General features: G+C 54.5%; 2 protein-coding genes across 2 annotated transcripts; one reads left to right on the forward strand and one right to left on the reverse strand.

Moving 5' to 3' along the window:
• Nucleotides 1-1,061: 1,061 nt before the first annotated feature.
• On the forward strand, nucleotides 1,062-5,142 carry MYL2 (myosin light chain 2). The gene is made up of 7 exons (XM_032128329.1): nucleotides 1,062-1,275; nucleotides 2,160-2,249; nucleotides 2,887-2,962; nucleotides 3,789-3,893; nucleotides 4,569-4,644; nucleotides 4,732-4,780; nucleotides 4,891-5,142. The coding sequence occupies exons 1-7, from the start codon at nucleotides 1,273-1,275 to the stop codon at nucleotides 4,987-4,989; spliced, it is 498 nt and encodes a 165-aa protein (XP_031984220.1). The 5' UTR covers nucleotides 1,062-1,272; the 3' UTR covers nucleotides 4,990-5,142.
• Nucleotides 5,143-5,718: 576 nt separating this feature from the next.
• On the reverse strand, nucleotides 5,719-12,767 carry CCDC63 (coiled-coil domain containing 63). The gene is made up of 11 exons (XM_032128344.1): nucleotides 12,706-12,767; nucleotides 11,956-12,153; nucleotides 11,353-11,542; nucleotides 10,126-10,245; nucleotides 9,467-9,648; nucleotides 8,834-9,015; nucleotides 7,946-8,154; nucleotides 7,474-7,548; nucleotides 6,873-7,044; nucleotides 6,032-6,223; nucleotides 5,719-5,852 (listed from the first exon to the last, which is right to left on the reverse strand). Exons 1-11 carry the CDS (start codon nucleotides 12,765-12,767, stop codon nucleotides 5,719-5,721), a joined length of 1,716 nt encoding a protein of 571 aa, XP_031984235.1.
• Nucleotides 12,768-16,602: the final 3,835 nt, after the last annotated feature.

Here is a 16,602-nt window from a genome sequence, read left to right on the forward strand (position 1 = left end):
TGTCCCAGCCCTCCCCGCTCGCCCACCACCCTCCCCGGCGTGCGGAGGCGACAATGCCGGGCAGCGAGGCCGCCAGCCTCCACGGCCACCGGGTCACGGCCGTGCCAGGCACCGCAGGGGGGGCTGATGGGCATCCTTGGGCTGGCAGCACCATTCCCACCCCAGCATGCCCGTACATCCTCCTCCAGTCTCATCCCCGGCAAGGAGAGAGGGAGGGAGATAAAATGAACAGGCTAAAAATACTGAAGACAAAAGGAAACCACCGAGTAGCCCGGTCCTGGCAGCCACCGGTCCTGCTCCACATGGGCAGCTGATATGGAAGAGGTTTTGTGGGATTGCTGCCGGCCTGCCTGTGGATTCCTTGGCTCTTGCTGCAGGAATGCTGAGCCAGAGTGTCCGGGCAGTGTGAGTGTCATCACTCCCGGGTGCTGCAGGACGTGTCCCCGGGACAGAGCCCGGCATGGGGAGAGTTAAATACGTGTGTCCCACCGGGACCAGGGCGAGCAAATGTTTGGCTCGGCTGGGTGACAGGTGCCTCGGTGGGGGGTGACACTTGAGAGAGGAGCTGCCCGGCTCTGGGGGAGCTCAGCATCCGCCTCCGGCCTCGCCGCAGCGCTCTGGGATGAGGCTGCAGCGGGATGTTCCCCATTCGGCCACAGGCAGGGTGACCAGGCAGCTGCTCCTGCTCCTGGAGCATCCCAAGGGAGGGGATCGCAGTGCAGGGGGGCTCCTCTGCCTCCAGCAGCCGAGCAGCTCCCGGCTTTGCCGTGCCAGCGCTGCGATGGGGCACCATGGCTCCCAAAGACGCCTGGAAGCACCGAGGAAAAACATCCATGCCCCAAGGTTTGCGGGATTGTAGCGGGGGCGGTCCCCTGGGGCCGACCCCTCCCTGCGTGTCCCAGCGGAGGGGACAAGCCCGGCGCCAGCCCGAGTGACAAAGGCAGGTGGGATTGTTCCCGTGCAGTCCCGGGTCAGCATCCCCAGTGTGGGAGCTGGGGGCCACCCGGCACTTCGTTAACCTTGAAACCCTCCCGGGCTCACATGTCACGTCAGCCGGTGACAACAACAAGCTGCTATTCCAGATTAGAGAGAGAGGGGCAGAGAAAGGCAGAGACAACAGGGTTGGGGGTGGCCAAATTACCCATTACAGCCAAAAGTGGGCATGGGGCTATTTTTAACCCCGAGGGGGGTGTATTTATTGTTCCAGCCGGGGGGAGAGAGGGAGTGCCTCCGGAACACCCCTCACAGCGACATCGGTGGCTGAGCGAAGCCATGGTGAGTACCGAGAGCCCAAAGCTCCAGCAGGAAGAGATAAAATCCATTAGATTTTTCACCACAGTAGCTTGAAGGGGCAGGGAGCGATGGACGCAACAGGGAACTGATGGCCAAGGGTCCTGTCTGCCCTGGAAAGGGAGTGAGCAAACTGGGGAGCATCTGGCTGGATCAGCAGCATCTCACAGGGAACAGAGACAGGTCTCTCATGCTAGCAGAGCTTTCAAATGAGGGCAGATGGTTTTGGGGTCCAAATGCCATTTTTCTCCTTTCCCTTCCTTCATGCAGCGAGAGGAAGGGACATTTTGTCCCCCCAAAATCCTCCTCCTGATAGACCCCCATGAGAGGAAACGGCTGCAGGAGTGGGCACTGGGATGAGGGATGATGGGCAGGGTGGGACAGTGAATGGTTCTGCAGTCCTCTTTAAAATGCACATTGACCCATTTCTGGTTGTTTCAAGCCTCAGTGCAGGAGGAGGGGGATTTTTAATTAAGCCACATTTTAATATCTGCACAGCAGGGTAAAGAAACACCGACTGACCACAACCCTCATGTGCACCCTCAGCAGTGCTCCCAAAACCAGGGTTCCAGTGGGGAGATATCACCCTGGTGCTGACCCTTTAACCTGCCTGTGGGAGAAGTGATTTCACTCCTCATCTTTCCTTGGACCTATTTGGCTAAATTCACCAGGAGCTGTAATTTAAGCAGGAGTCTTAATGCCCCTCAGTATCCCAGAGCTGCAGGGGGGAACCACCAAGCCCCCAGGGAAGAAAGCCCCAGCCCAGAGTTACCATGAAGGAGTCAAGATTAAGAATAGGGCACTTTCATGCTTTTATTTCACCCCATAAAAAGCCAGTGAGTTAATGGTACATACTTGGACCCCTGCAGGCACCCAAGAAAGCCAAGAAGAGGATTGAAGGCGCTAATTCCAACGTCTTCTCCATGTTCGAGCAGGCCCAGATCCAGGAATTCAAAGAGGTAGGTGGGTTTGGTGGGAAGGACTGAGGGTCCTTGATGCGATGTGACCTTCAGCTCCTTCCTCGGTGCTCTCAAGTGACAGCTGGTTCACACCAGGAGGCAGCATGCCTGGTTTAGGGTCGTTTTATTTTAAAAGTGAGAATAACAACTCAGTGACACCGTTAAATCCGGCATCGCCTCCAAGCTTCCGAGGAGCCCGCATCCCGCAGAGGAGCCGGCAGCACCCAGGGGAGCTGGAGCACGTCTCCCAGCTCACTCCCACCTGCCGTGCCAGGAGCTCTTACCCCCTGCACGGCAGGCACGTGGTCCTGTGCAGATTCCAGTTCCAGGGATAACTGGCCCCAGTTGGAGGAGCTGATGGCTCAGGCTGGCCTCTCTCCCTGGTCTCATTCCTGGGTGAGAGGGCTTTGGCCAAAGAAAGGCTTTGTACAGCACTGGGGTTTGGGTTGCCATCACCCCGGGGTGCAGGACTGTGTGGGATTAGGGTGGGCAAGGCCCCCAGAGCCCATCCTGGGAGGGCTCAAAATGCCCTTTTCCCACCCAAGCTGAGGGGAGAAGGGGAAAGGCACTAAAGCCTTTGCAAAGGCTGATAATTCTCCCTCTCCCTGTGCTCCCTGCCCTCCTCCTGTGCTTCCAGGCGTTCACCATCATGGATCAGAACCGGGATGGCTTCATCGACAAGGCGGATCTGAGGGACACCTTTGCTGCCCTCGGTGAGCCCAGCTTTAGCAGCCTCCCCTCCCCAACAACTTTGCCAACATTAGACTTGTTAATTGAGAAACAAGGGGGGGACCCCCATTTAACCAACCCCTGTCATTAACTGGATCCAAGAAAAACCTCCTGACACAAACCTGAGCCCGTTAGCCTGGGAGATCCCTCATGGGTGACCCAGAGCCGCTCCCACAGCAGCGCTGGTTTATCCCCTTGGCACTGGAGCCAGCTCCTGGATTGCACAGCCGATCAATCCCTGCCTTTTCCGTGCTTAGAAGCACCTGGCTGTGCCCATCCCATGGCATCCCAGGGAGTGTGGGCATTAAGGGGATTTAGGGGATTTGTGGGAGGCTGTGACACTGCGAGCTTGGCTCTGCCATCAGAGGTCAGCATGAATCAGCAACGGGGCCCGGGAGATCCAAGGACAACCCAACCTCAGGAAAAAGGATGTAGGCATTCAGTCCCATTTGCTTCTGGTGCTGGGGGACAGGGAGTACCCCAGTGCTGGTGATCTTGACCCGAAACACCTTCCAAGGAGGGCTAAAGCAGGCTGATCCATGGGGTGGTGAGGGAGGGATGCAGCACAGCTCAGTCCTTTGCATCCTTCTTTTCTGTGATCCTGGAGCCTGAGAAGCCAGAGCTGGAGATGATTCTCTCACCTCACTCCTGCTACCTCCATTCCTTGTCAGACGTGGCTCCCTAAGGATGTGCCACTTCCCTTCTGTGGGGGAAAAACCCCCAGGGAAGGGTTCTGCAGTGTGTGTGTTTAGCCCCCAGAACAAAGAGCTGGACATGGACCCGTGATTGACCCAAAGCTGCTCTCCCCAGGGCGCCTGAATGTGAAAAACGAGGAGATCGATGAGATGATAAAGGAGGCACCCGGCCCAATCAACTTCACCGTGTTCCTCACCATGTTTGGGGAGAAGCTCAAGGGTGAGAGGGCACCTGGGGAGCTGGGGAGTGGTCAGTGGCGGTCAGTGGCATCCCTGTGCCCCAAAACCCCTGCAATACCAACCATCCCTACGTCCAGAGATCCGGATCTCATCCCATGTCTCCCCAAATTGTTGGGGGGGGGGGGGGGGGGGGTGATGGTCTCCGTGCCTCAGTTTCCCCAGCCATTTATAAACCCCAAAGGGCTGTGCTGCTGCTGTCCCATAGGAAGCAGGGACAGGAGTTCTTGCAGCACCTCTGAGCCTGCTGACACCAGCGATGCCACCAGTGGCCCCCTGGCTACAGCCAGGCTTTGACCCATCATCCCACCCCGCTGCACCCTGAATCACATACTTAACCCAAGGAATGCAGATCTCCAAGAGGCTGCAGGGCCCCAAGGGCTGTGCCTGGAGCTCTATAAATACGCTCCAAAGATTAGATAAATGCCGGATGCCGGAGTGGTGGCGACACCGCCTGCTCTGTGCTCGCACCATGACCCTACGGCTGCTCCTCTACATGCCACCAACTTCACCCAAGGCTCCAGCTGCAGGGCCAGCATTCCTGCAGGGACCCCACTTTCCAGTCTGCCCCCCATTTTGCCCCCGAGGCTGGGAGAAGCAGGAGGCTGCAGCTGGCTTCCTACTTCATCTCCAACAGCCATGGCTTTGTCACCCACAGGTGCCGACCCGGAGGAGACAATCCTGAACGCATTCAAGGTGTTTGATCCAGAGGGGAAAGGCCTGAAATCTGCCTAGTGAGTTCAGGGATGCCTGGGGCAGGGAGTGAGGGGGGTGTCCCCATAAGGACATCCCCAGCGTTCGCCGCGCTCTCTTGTTTGCAGCATCAAAGAAATGCTGATGACGCAGGGGGAGAGGTTTTCCCAGGAAGAGGTATGAGCTCCTTCCCACCCTCTGCCAGCCTCCCTCCATCCCAACAGCCCCATTGCTCCCCCCAGCACTGGTCACACATGCCACTTTTCACCCTGGCTCTTCCCTGGCAGATCGATCAGATGTTCGCTGCCTTCCCTCCAGACGTGTCTGGCAACCTGGATTACAAGAACCTGGTCCACGTCATTACTCACGGTGAAGAGAAGGACTAGCCCAGGCTCAGGGCTGGGGCTGGCACTGCAAGATCACCTCTCCCTAGGTCACACGGGGGTTCCCTTTCCTCTTCCCCCGGAGAGGCATGTGCCTGGGAATTTGGCACGGGAATGGCATCCACATTAAACTGCCTTTTGGCAAGAGGAAATCCAGCTGCTGGTGTGAGCAGTGCTTGGGCTTGTGTGGTGTGTCTGCGCCTTGTGGGAGCCCTCGGACCCTTCAAGGCCCTCCTGGTCCTGGCATCCCAGACCTACTGCACGTCACCCTCGTGTGTCCTCATGTCCCTCTGCCTCGCTGCCTCCCACTCCCAGCCCCAAACCAGCCTGTTCCACACTGGGCTGTGCCCATCCCACCTGGTCCCACAGCCCAGGGCCAGCACTGAGCTCAGATTTACTTTAGGCAACAGAGAGTTGTCAGCTTCTGCCAGCTTAGCAGGGAACACCCTGTGAGCACCACCTGCCAGGCCCTGCCCTCAGGCAGGGTGCAGGATTGGGACCGTGGTCCCCACCTCTGGCTGTGGGGAGGGCGTTGGGCTGTGCGACAGGAATGTCACCTTGTGGTAGAGCAGCTGATCCCACCCTGGCTGCAGGTGCTGTCAGCAGTGGGTGAAGCCATGCCAAAGTATCACCTGGTGAGGTTCTGAAGCCTGTGGAAGGTGTTGGGCTCCTTCCAGAGAAGGAAGATGGAATGATGTGCAGGACACAGAAGCTCAAGAATGAACTGCTTCTTTAATTTGTCCCTGTTGAGCTCCTGGATGTGAGTCTCCTCCTCCTCTTGCCTGAGCAGGGGGGTTTGGCCAGCTCCTCCTCATGCCTCTGGATGATGAGCTGACGCAGCTGAGCCCGGCCCAGCGGCTCTTCCACTGCTCGAGAGAGTGGCCATCCCATAATACGTGGCTTACAGGACCCATACACCCGGTGGGGCAGGGCGGGCTGGAGGGGATGGACTGGGAAGGACATTTGACAGCAGGGGTTGGCCAGGCAGCCACAGGGGAATTGCTGCTGCGTGGCCACAGCCCCTCTCCCCCACCTCTCTGCTCACCGATTTTGGGGTCAGTGGTCTCCAGGTCAGGGGGGGCCGGGCACAGCTTGGCCCGGTTCATGACCCAGAGGAGGTCAGAGGCTCTCTGGAGGGGGCTGATGAAGGACTGGGAGCGCTGCTCGCGATCGATGGACGTGTAGCGCAGCAGGGACTCCCTCAGCAGGAACTCCTTGATCTTGTTCTCCACGGGACCTGGGCAGGAAGGAGCAATGTCCCACAGTGTCCCTGCACCAGGACCCTGCCCAAACCCACCCCTGGCTGTTTGCAGAGCAGGGGGTCCACTCACTCCCTAGAGTCAGAGGGCCAAGGCTGGGTCATGGAATCACAGAATCACAGAGCCATTAAGGTTGGAAAAGACTTCCAGAATCACCAAGTCCAACCTCATACTGAACATCCCCTGCCTGTTAAAGCATAGCACCAAGTGCACATCCACTTTATTTTTGGAACACTTCAAGGATGATGACCCCACCACTTCCCTGGGGAGCCTGTTCCAATACTTGACCACTATTTCAGTGAAGAAATGTTTCCTAATATCCAACCTGAACCTCCCCTAGTGCAATTCCCCTTGTCCTCTTGCTGGTTGCCTGGGAGAAGACGTTGACCCCCACCTCGCTTCAACACCCAGAGCAAAGATGAGGGTTTGGGGCTCTGCTGGGATGTTTATACATCCAACTTAGCTCCCAAATTCACTGGGAAGTTGGCTTTGAAAATTCACCTTGTGGACAGCCATGGCTGATGGGGCAGGGGAAGACAAAAGCTCAATTAAAACACAGTGCAAGTGGGTGGTGGAGAGACACAGCCCAGAGCATGTGGCACGGGAAGATGGGCAGCCCTTACCTACCAAAAACTGGCACCAAGCTCTCCCCGAGAGGCTTCACTATCTTTGTAGTGTCGCAGTCCATGTCCCTCAAGAGGGTCTCCATGCGGGATTGGATCTGTCCCAGGAGTTTGCTGCTCTCCTTGCATTTGTTTTCGTACTTGTTGGCTTCCTCGGTGGTCTCTGTTATTTTTGCCTATCAGCAAAGGTTTTGCCAGGTGTCACACCAGCCCCTCACTGATCCCACCAGCCCAGAGCTGCCCAGTTTCAGTCTGGAGACAGAATCACAGGATCCCAGGATGGGTCAGGTTGGAAGGGACCACAGTGGGTCATCTGGTCCAACCTCTGCTCAAACAGGGTCATCTCAGAGCACAGGGCACAGGACTGTGTCCAGACTGTTCTTGAATATCCCAAGCTCCCCTTGCTGGGCCAGGGCTGGCAGGAGCCCTGCCGTCACCCTCTCACCATGCCCTGGGAGCTGCCCAAACCTTTGCAGGGCCCTTTTCTGCCCACACCTCTCCAGCCACTGGCCAGAGCAGTGTTTGCAGGACCAGACCCCCTGGGATGAGTGCTGAGACGGACAGGGATATGCTGCTCTTCCAGAGGGAATTCATGGCCACCTTACCTCCAGCTCCTGCAGGACATGAGTCCGGGTCATCTCTGCTTGTTCCTGCTCCATTGTGATGGCCATCATGTCATCCTGTGGGAACACAAGCACCGATGGAATGCCTATCTGGTGTGCCAGAGGGAGGCTGGGGGCACCCCTGGGAGCAGGGACATCTCCAGGCCAGGAGGGCAGGGGATGGATAACCCCACTTCCCACTCCAGGCAGCCCCACACGGTTCGAGGCTCCTGGCTCTCCGGGACACTGCAGTATTTTTGCTGGGTACACGGTGGCAGCATTGAGACACGTTTGGCTCCGAGAGCACAGCGGAGTTCTAGTTTTGGCTACTCCCTTGCATCCTTCTAATCCCACCTTTGTGGCTGGAGTCAGGCTCTGGTGTGGGCAGTGATGCCAGACACTCGGGAGAGGAAAAACGCACCCCAACCCAAAAGCACTACCTGGAAAGGGGAGATGTGAAAAGCCTGGAACAGACCTGGATCTCCTGGATCCTCTGCTTGAGACCCTCATTCCTGACGTTCAGCCTAATGGCATAGCCAAAGAGGATGAAAAATTTCCTGTCCTTTTCAAGGAAGTCCTCCAAGAAATCGTCGATGTTTCCGTCCGACAGCTCCAACAGACGATTGTAGGCCACCTCATAGCTCTCCATTTGGGTCCGCTTGGCCCTCTCAGCTGCCTCAAGGGCTGAGAAAGAGACAGAGAGCCATGGTTGCCCTTTGCAGAGCCTTCCCTGCAGTGCTGTGGGGTTCGGTGCAGTGCTGGGGCAGGAGGGAGCAGGGCTAGAGGGGCAGAGGGTGCCTCTTTCACCAGGAAACAGGCATGTCGTGGGAATGGAGCTAACACCAAGGGATCCCCTACCAGGAGGATGGAATGATTAGATTAGGTTAGATTAGATGTTAGGAAGAAATTTGTTCTCTGTGAGGGTGGGGAGGCCCTGGCACAGGTTGCCCAGAGAAGCTGTGGCTGCCCCATCCCTGGAAGTGTCCCAGGCCAGGCTGGATGGGGCTTGAAGCAACGTGGAATAATGGAAGGTGTCCCTGCCCATGGCAGGGGTGGGACTGGATGAGCTTTAAGGTCCTTTGCAACCCAAACCATTCTGTGGTTCTATGATTAAAGGAGCCATGGCTGCACCCAGGAGCAGCTCCCTGTCCCAAGGGCACCCCGGGACACTCAGTCTCACTCGGTTATCACTGTCCAGCCTTTTGGCTTGTAGGGTGAAGCTTGGGTGGGGGAGGCTGTGGGCAGGGCAGGGGTCCTGCACTGGGTTTGGGATGCAGTGCCATAAACCACCACAAGCAGCCCCTCCATCAACTCTGTGGACTTTGGGCTTGTGGTCCCAGCCACACACATTCTCCTCTGATACCTTCTCTCTGTTTGGCCTGCTCCTTCAAGTTCGAGAGATCTGTACATTTGGCGAGGAAGAAGTTCTTCAGTCTGGTCTCCTGCTGAAGGGCACACTTCCTCTCCAGCAACTTGATGTTGTACTGGATAGTTTCTCTGCAGCGTATATCCCGAATGTCCGAGATCCGCCCCAGATCCTCCATCCTGCAAGCGGAGAGCAGCACTCACTCCGTGTGTATGCAGAAGGCTCTGTGTTCCTGGCCACTCCCGTGACCTGGCAAAGCCCCTGTGGTGCTGTGCCTGTTTCCAGCTCTCATCTGGATGAAGTGGAGTTAGTCCAAGGCCAGCAGCAAACCAGCACAGATTTTGGCGGGGTTTTGTACTCAGGCATAGTACCCAGCTCGGGTGGGACTCAGAGGAAAGAGACTCTTCCACAGGGCAATTCACCCCATCCAAAGAAACACCTGGGATAGGTGGAATAAAACACCCTGGAGGTACCAGTCTCCCCACACTGACCAGGCACCCAATTTGGCACCCAGATCCAGATGAGAGCAGTGAATCCTGTCTCTGAAGAGAAGTGTCTCTATGCCAATACTCATCGCTGGCATCACCCATCAGCCCCAAGTTTCACCCAGAGGGTGACAAGGCCACCTACCACTGCTCGTAGTCTTCCGTGGCTTGCTCGATAGCAGCGTTCAACAATTTATTCTGCTTAACCAGCCTTTTTTCCAGCTTCAAGTAGCAGTTGTCATAAATGGCTTTCTGGATTTGCAGGCTTACAGTCTCTTCTCGGAGCCTGTTGTTTCGGGTCATGATGGTGTTGTACCGGACAGTGATCTGGGAGAGCAAAGCAAAAAGTTGGGAACTGCTGGGGAACTGGGGGGTTCAGGTTGCTGCTTAAAGACCTTGACCAGGGCAGGGTCAAACACAGCCCAAGAGATTTGAAGCTGGCCCTGCACTATCCTCCTCCCCAAGAGAGGAAAGGCAGCAGAAGACCAGGTCAATCACAACAGGGACATGGAGCTGGCTTTGTCCAAGGCAAGGTGGCTCCAGGCAGCCCAGTTTGATCACAAAACAGGTGCAGACCTTCAGGCCTCTTGGCACAGCACAAGTGCTGCATTTGGGTCACCAAGCCTGAAGGAGCCTTTGAGATATTCTGGGAATGATCAGGCCAAGGGAACAAGCCAGGTGCTTTATGCAGCTTGTGTCAACCAAATACATTTGTACCACTGTGCTTTGTCCTGACCGAAAAGGTCTCAGGCTCCTGTGTGACCCCACACATGTTCTCCAAAAGTCTCCAAAATGTTTCCTTACGTGACTTAGATGCATCTCCAGTAACTCGATCTTCTTCTGCAGGTGTTTGTGACTCTTTGCTTCCAACACCCTCCAGGTTGTGTCTCTTTGCTTCACAATCTTTTTTTCCAGCTCTAGAACCTGCACACACACAGGGAAAAAGCCCAGGAAGTATAACCTCCACCCCTACATTCTGGCCTCTTGTCAGGACACGGAGCCAAAGAAAATCCCCTCTGTTGACCTGCACTACAGCAACCATGCCATTAATGAGCTCGCAGTTCGAGGAGCAGCTTTTATCCCAAAGGATCCCATCCTGCACATGCAGAAACATGAACTGTAACTGGGAATGGGTTTGTTTTTGTGTCATGAAGGAAGTGCAGCTGCTTTTGGAGGGAACTCCAGCAGGTGTTGAACACGGCACAGCAGCATTCTGTGGAGTGGAAGAGGCAGTGAGGATGGGGCTTTCGTAGGGGTATGGGGCTGGCCAGGCAGGGATCTGTGCAGTCCTTCCTCGGTATGAGTGGAGGAAAACTTCTGCCAGAAGTGGGGAGTTGCCAGAGGAAATAAATCCATGGAAGAATGAAGCAGTTGGAGAACAGCAAAGCGGGGGGCAGGTGGGGGAGGGATGACTCAGGCAAGCCAGAGTTATCATCCCTGACGGGAAGCTAACCCTGTTGGGAAAGCTCTGCAGCACCTCCGGCAACAGCAAACTATCCAAGCATGTTCCCTGGCTTCCAGCGTGGGCAGCTGGCTCTGAGAACAAGGCTGAAGGGACCTGTCACTTCCATAGCCCCACGTTTCCCTTGGCCTCCCACCCCACTGCTGCCCAAATCCAATCAGGATGTCCTCAGGAGAAGGGATGGGACATCCCTCAGACGCTGCTGCTCCTCCTCTATTTGCCACATCTCAGGCAGCACTGTTCCAGCTTTACCTCTTTTTCAAAAGAATAAAAAAAGTGAAGGGAGAAGGAGAGGGATGTTTGTGGCCCCATGCTGCTGTGTGCCATCCCACAGGGGTGCAGGGACCAGTGGGACAAGGTTGAGAGTCCAATCTCATTTTTCCAGTCAGTGCTGCTGACTGAATGGGAGCCTGGTTCTACCCATTTGTCATGGTCATGTGTCACTTGCCAGGAGGAATATTCCAAGGCCTGAACTAAATGCGTTTTACATTGAGGGGTTTCAGCCACAGGTCTCACTCTGTGAGTCTGCCCTGCTGTGCTCAGGCAGGGAACAGTCCAGATGCTCTCACCTGCTTGACCAGGTCAGCTAACAGGGCTTTTCTTTCTTTGATCAAGGCATCATTCTGCATTCTGGTCTGCAAAAGGCTTTGGACCTTCATACGGTTTCTGTTTTGCAGTGTCACATTACTCGGGGAATAGATCTGGCTCAGCATTACTGTCACATGTCTGTGCTCTTGCTGCAGATTTTCTATTGCTTTTCTGTAAAAATGGAACAACAAATGACATTTAGCACATCCCATCTGCCAGGGCAGGTCCTTGCCCCTCCCCGTCTCTGCACTGTGGTCCCCAGAACTCTTTATAAAAAAGAGGGAGCAACTTTTTACATGGGCAGATGATGATAGAACAAGAGGGAATGGTTTTAAACTAAAAGAGCAGAGATTTAGACCAGATGTTAAGAAATTCTTTCCTCGGAGAGTGGTGAGGCCCTGGCACATGGTGCCCAGAGAAGCCGTGGCTGCCCCACCCCTGGAAGTGTCCAGGACCAGGCTGGACAGGGCTTGGAGCAACCTGGGATAGTGGAAGGTGTCCGTGCCTGTGGGATTCTACAGGTCTGTGATCTCGGCATGGAGGAACTTCCCAAGCTCCAGGCGGCCAAGCAGAGCTGTACTCACTCCTGAGCCTGCATCTGCCGCCAGATATCGGCATCGTAGAACTTCCTCTTGTACGCCACATGATGAAAATGGGTCTGCAGCTGCCTGATCTCCACTTTAGCCCTTTTATCCTTCTCTTTAGCAGGGAGCTCCGAAACCTCCGCCGAGGCTTCTCTCTGCCACAGACAAGGGAGGGTTTGGTCACTTGAGCAAACGCAGCTGGCAGTGGCAGCGGGTGAGCGGCATCACTAGCTCCAGCTCTTCTTTGGCACCTGAGATATCCATCACCACGCCAAACACGCAGTGCTGGCTGAGCTGGAGCCAGCACCTCAATTCCAGGACAGGGAGAGACCTCCACCAGTGAGGAGGGCAGGTGATGGCAGGTGGTCGCCTCTTTTATCACCCAGCACAACAGCGAGGACCATGTGAGTCAGAACCAGAGCCGCTCATGCTGGGGACATGGATGAACCCAACGGGCTGCCCAGGATTGGAGCAGGAGTGCTCCTGTCCCTGACCATCAGAAGGTGACTTCTAGCTGACAAACTGCCCAGCAGGTAAGCACTGAAGGCACTTAGACCCACCACTACCCGTGTCCTCAGATGATTCAAATTCCCCAATTCTGCCTCTCCCAACACCCAAATCTCAGTTCAGGGCCTCATTCCTGGCACAGGAGAGCTGCAGAAGCAGCCCCACTGCTACCCAGCACCTTGCTGGCAGAAGCAAGCCTGGCTCCCACTGCTGGAAGTGTATTTCCACGGGTAAGATCCCCACAGTAGATCCTCCGCAGTCCCTGTGAAGTTCAGCTTCAGTTTGTCCTTCTTTTTTACCTTCATTTTTCCCGTCTAACTCTGACGGTTGCTCTGCAGACACCTCGGGAAGGGAACAAGTGAAACTCTGCAGGTACAGGGTCGCTTTCCAAGGGAAGAAATGAAACAGGAGTAATGGGGCGGTTGTGTCCTCCTGCCCATCCCTCAGCACCCGCTAGCGTGTTTGGCACATGAGGAAACCATCACAGATGGCTGCAAGAGGAATAAAAGGAGAGCATTTCTGGTGATGTCATCGTGAAATTGTCGAGTTTTATAAGTAGGGGAAGAACAGATGGTTTGAGCTATTCCATCCCCGTTCAGTACCTGGGTTTCCATAGAAATTCCAGCAAGGCCAGTCCCCCCCACCCTGTGCCAGCGGGCAGAATCCCTGCAGAACACCTGGATTCAGCCCCCCTGTCCCACTGATGCCAGGCGGGCACTAGAGTGGACCCTGCATCCCTTACCCCCAGAACTGGTCCCCAGCAGCCACACTGCAGCCCCTTGGGTCTGCCTGTGTCCCCTGACACTGCTCGGCCCCACACAGGGCACTGCAGTTCCTCTCCAGCCAGGAGACAGAACCACGGTGGCAGTCGGGTATTCCCAAACATCCGCCTCTATTTCCAGCAGGAAGCTCAGGAGAGGGGAGAACCTAGAAGGGAACTGGGCCCAGTCCCACCCTGCCCTGCCCCACCCCAGGTTCTGTGGAGCAATCGTGGGTCTGGTTGCCATGGCAGCGTCACTGCAATGGAGTGTGGATGGTGCTCCATGGATCACCAAGATGGATCAAGCAAGGAGTTGCTGGGACCCCACACTACATGGACCAAAGGGGTTTTCATGCCCCCAAACCAGCCCTGAAGCACATGCTCCAACACCTCCCTGGCTGCGTGTCCCCAGCAAAGAGAAACCCTCATTTGGAATTGACCCATAACCTGGCATTCGAAGCCTTTTGCTCCAACAGGAGCAGCCAGGGGTTCACCATCCCCAGCAGTGCTTCTGGATCACGGCTGCTGCTCCCTCCCCATCTTTTTCCCAGCTCCACATCCAGCTTTTCGGGCTTCCAACCTGGTTTTTATCTGTTTTACTCATGAAGAGACCATCACCACATCACTGCCACCGCTGTTGGCATCCAGAGCAGCAACAACTGGTGTGCCAAACTGGGGAAGGATGCTGGGGACAGGGACCGGCTAGGTGGCTGATTAGGGGACAGATTGAGGCTTCTTGCCCGCTTCTCTCCTTTCCATGCAGGGAAGCACATGGGAGCTGTGGACTGAGTCATAAGAGCCATGATAATCCTTTCCCTGTAAGCCAAAGCGCGTGGCCAGCTCCCTCCTGGGGACTCTGAACGCTGAGATCCCTGGAGGGCAGGAGCACGGGGGCTGTGTTTTGTAGCCCTGGAGTTGCTTACTCAGCTGTGGGATGAAGGGGAACAGAGCAGTGCTGAAGGTGAGCAAAGGGCAGCCTGTCCCAGTTTGCAGGGCTGCGGCGAGTTCAAAGCCACGAGCAAAATCCCTGACCAGAGCATCAGCACCTCCCCCTTATCCCAGAGACTTTGATGAGCTAACAGCCCAGCCACCAAGTTCCAGGCTAATTCCCAGCCAGACAGGCTCTGAGGAGGCATTTAATTGGAAATAATATTCATGGCAGAAAGCAGAATGTGGTGTTTGATAAGAAAAATCACAGCCGAGGGCAGAGCCACACTGGGAAGGCACCGGAGCCTGAGGATCCCACCAGGGCCGGGGGAAGCTCCCAGAGCTTTTCATGCTGTTCCTGCATGATCAACAGCTCTGTGGGATAATAACAACAACCTCTCCAAGGGTGAGGTTGTCACTCAGCCCTGGGGGCCCTGGCTGTGTTATAGTACACATCCATGCTCCTCACCCTCAGCAGAAACAGGGCCAAACCTCCAGTTCCCAAAAAAAGGTAGAGGTGTAGGGATAAGCATTATTTTTACAGAAACAACGCCACTCAAAATCTTGTTTTCCCTTGGCTTGGACTAGTCCAGCCTCAAAATACAGCCCATGCTGTCTGTCCTTTTTGGGCTCTTCTCCATGGACCAATTCTCAATTGTTTAGCAATGAACAAGTCAGTAAATTAAACTATTCAGGAGGGCTCTGATTTGGTAGAGTCTGTGTCTGTCTCCCTCATTGCAGAAGCACTGATTTGACTAAAGAGGATTCTTTTCACCCAAACAATGCCTGACTGTCACACTTGCTCTCAGGGAGAGTGACTTCATTGTCTGGGTGGACTTTTGAGCAGAGCAGTATTGGGAGCAGGAGGAGATTGTTCATAACATCTGAATCCAAAAAGTCTCCAGCCTCTGGGAGAAACAGAAGAAAAGTGACTTTCTGTGCAATTTTCAACTTAACCCATCTTCCCTGATTTAACAAGTACATTCAGCACTGATTGACATGGAGAAATTATTCCTTCAGCAGCAGATCTGGGGGCTAATTAAAACTCATTGTACTATTTTAAGGGATGAATTCTGATCTGTGCAAGCCGTGTAAACTTTTCCTGATTCCAGCAATGATTTTCCTGTTTCACCAGGTCCGGTTCATGGGGACTGCAGGGGATGGTCAGAGCTGGGCTGGCTCTGAGCTGAGCTCCCACCTGGGAGCGTCCCATCGACGTCAAACAAAATCTCTGGGGTAAACTGGAGAATTGGGCCCATATTTTCATGCAAATGTAATACATTCATGTTACTTAATGCCTATTTATAATAAATCCAGAACTTAATTCTACTTAACCCGTCTTTAGTGTTTGACACATGAAATCGGTGAGTCAGAGGGCTATATATGGAACTGTCAAAACTTTCTTTTTTCCCTCCTCTAAAAGCCTGGATTAAATCATAATCAAATTCCCGGCAGCTCCAGCAGCAGTGCTGGGACGAGCAGGAAGATGCTGACAACTGCTAAGGCAGCTGGTGGTGGGGAAAGATCTTCTCAGGCAACAAATTGATGGCTAAAACCTCACAGAAAAGGTTCTGAATTCAGACACACGCTACGTCCATTTGCTGAAATCATAGAACCAGAATGGCTTTGGTGGAAAGGAATCTTAAAGCTCATTGAGTCCCACCTCCTGCCATGGGCAGGGACACCTTCCACTATTCCAGGTTGCTCCAAGCCCCATCCAACCTGGCCTTGGACACTTCCAGTGATGAGGCAGCCTTCAGGCTTCTCCGGGCAACCTGTGCCAGTGCTTCAAAACCTTCTGAGTAAAGAATTTCTTCTCAATATCCAATCTAATCTCTCTTTTAGTTTAATACCATTCCCCCTCGTCCTATCACCATCTGCCTGTGTAAATGTTGTCCTGTGGACCTGCAGGGATCCCTTGGCCTCATGGTGTCACCTTACCAAGACCTGGCTTGTGAACGGTGTCCCATGAGCACATTTTCTAGCCAGGTTTTTATTTCTTTCCTCTGATGAATGTTATCTTCACATGTGCATGAATCAGCCTTCAACAGGCAAGACCAGTTTTGGCCCAAAACCATCATGAACACATTGAGAGTTGGAGAGCTGCAGCTTTTTGCAACTGGCCTGAGTTTTGCTCTGTGTTTCTTACAGAAAATGTTTCATTTCTAATACACACCGTCTACTCCTCAAATGCTGAGCTGTTCTTTCCCTGCACGATGTCACTTATTCCAGCCTGTCCCTCCTGGATGGGGTAGAGACATCTCTGTACAGGCAAATGACTTAAAAGTTTTAAGGCTAATTGGGAGAGGTAAGGGGAGAGGAGGGTGTTGGCTGCCTCCTCGATTACAGCTGTAATTTCTCCACACTCCAAGAGGAAATTGTCATCGTAATTTCCTGCAGATGGTTTTCTTCTGAATTGCTGACACCAAGTGAAATGTGATTTCCAGCAGTGC

Source organism: Corvus moneduloides, chromosome 18 (assembly GCF_009650955.1).
Source record: "Corvus moneduloides isolate bCorMon1 chromosome 18, bCorMon1.pri, whole genome shotgun sequence".
NCBI classification, from domain to species: Eukaryota; Metazoa; Chordata; class Aves; order Passeriformes; family Corvidae; genus Corvus; species Corvus moneduloides.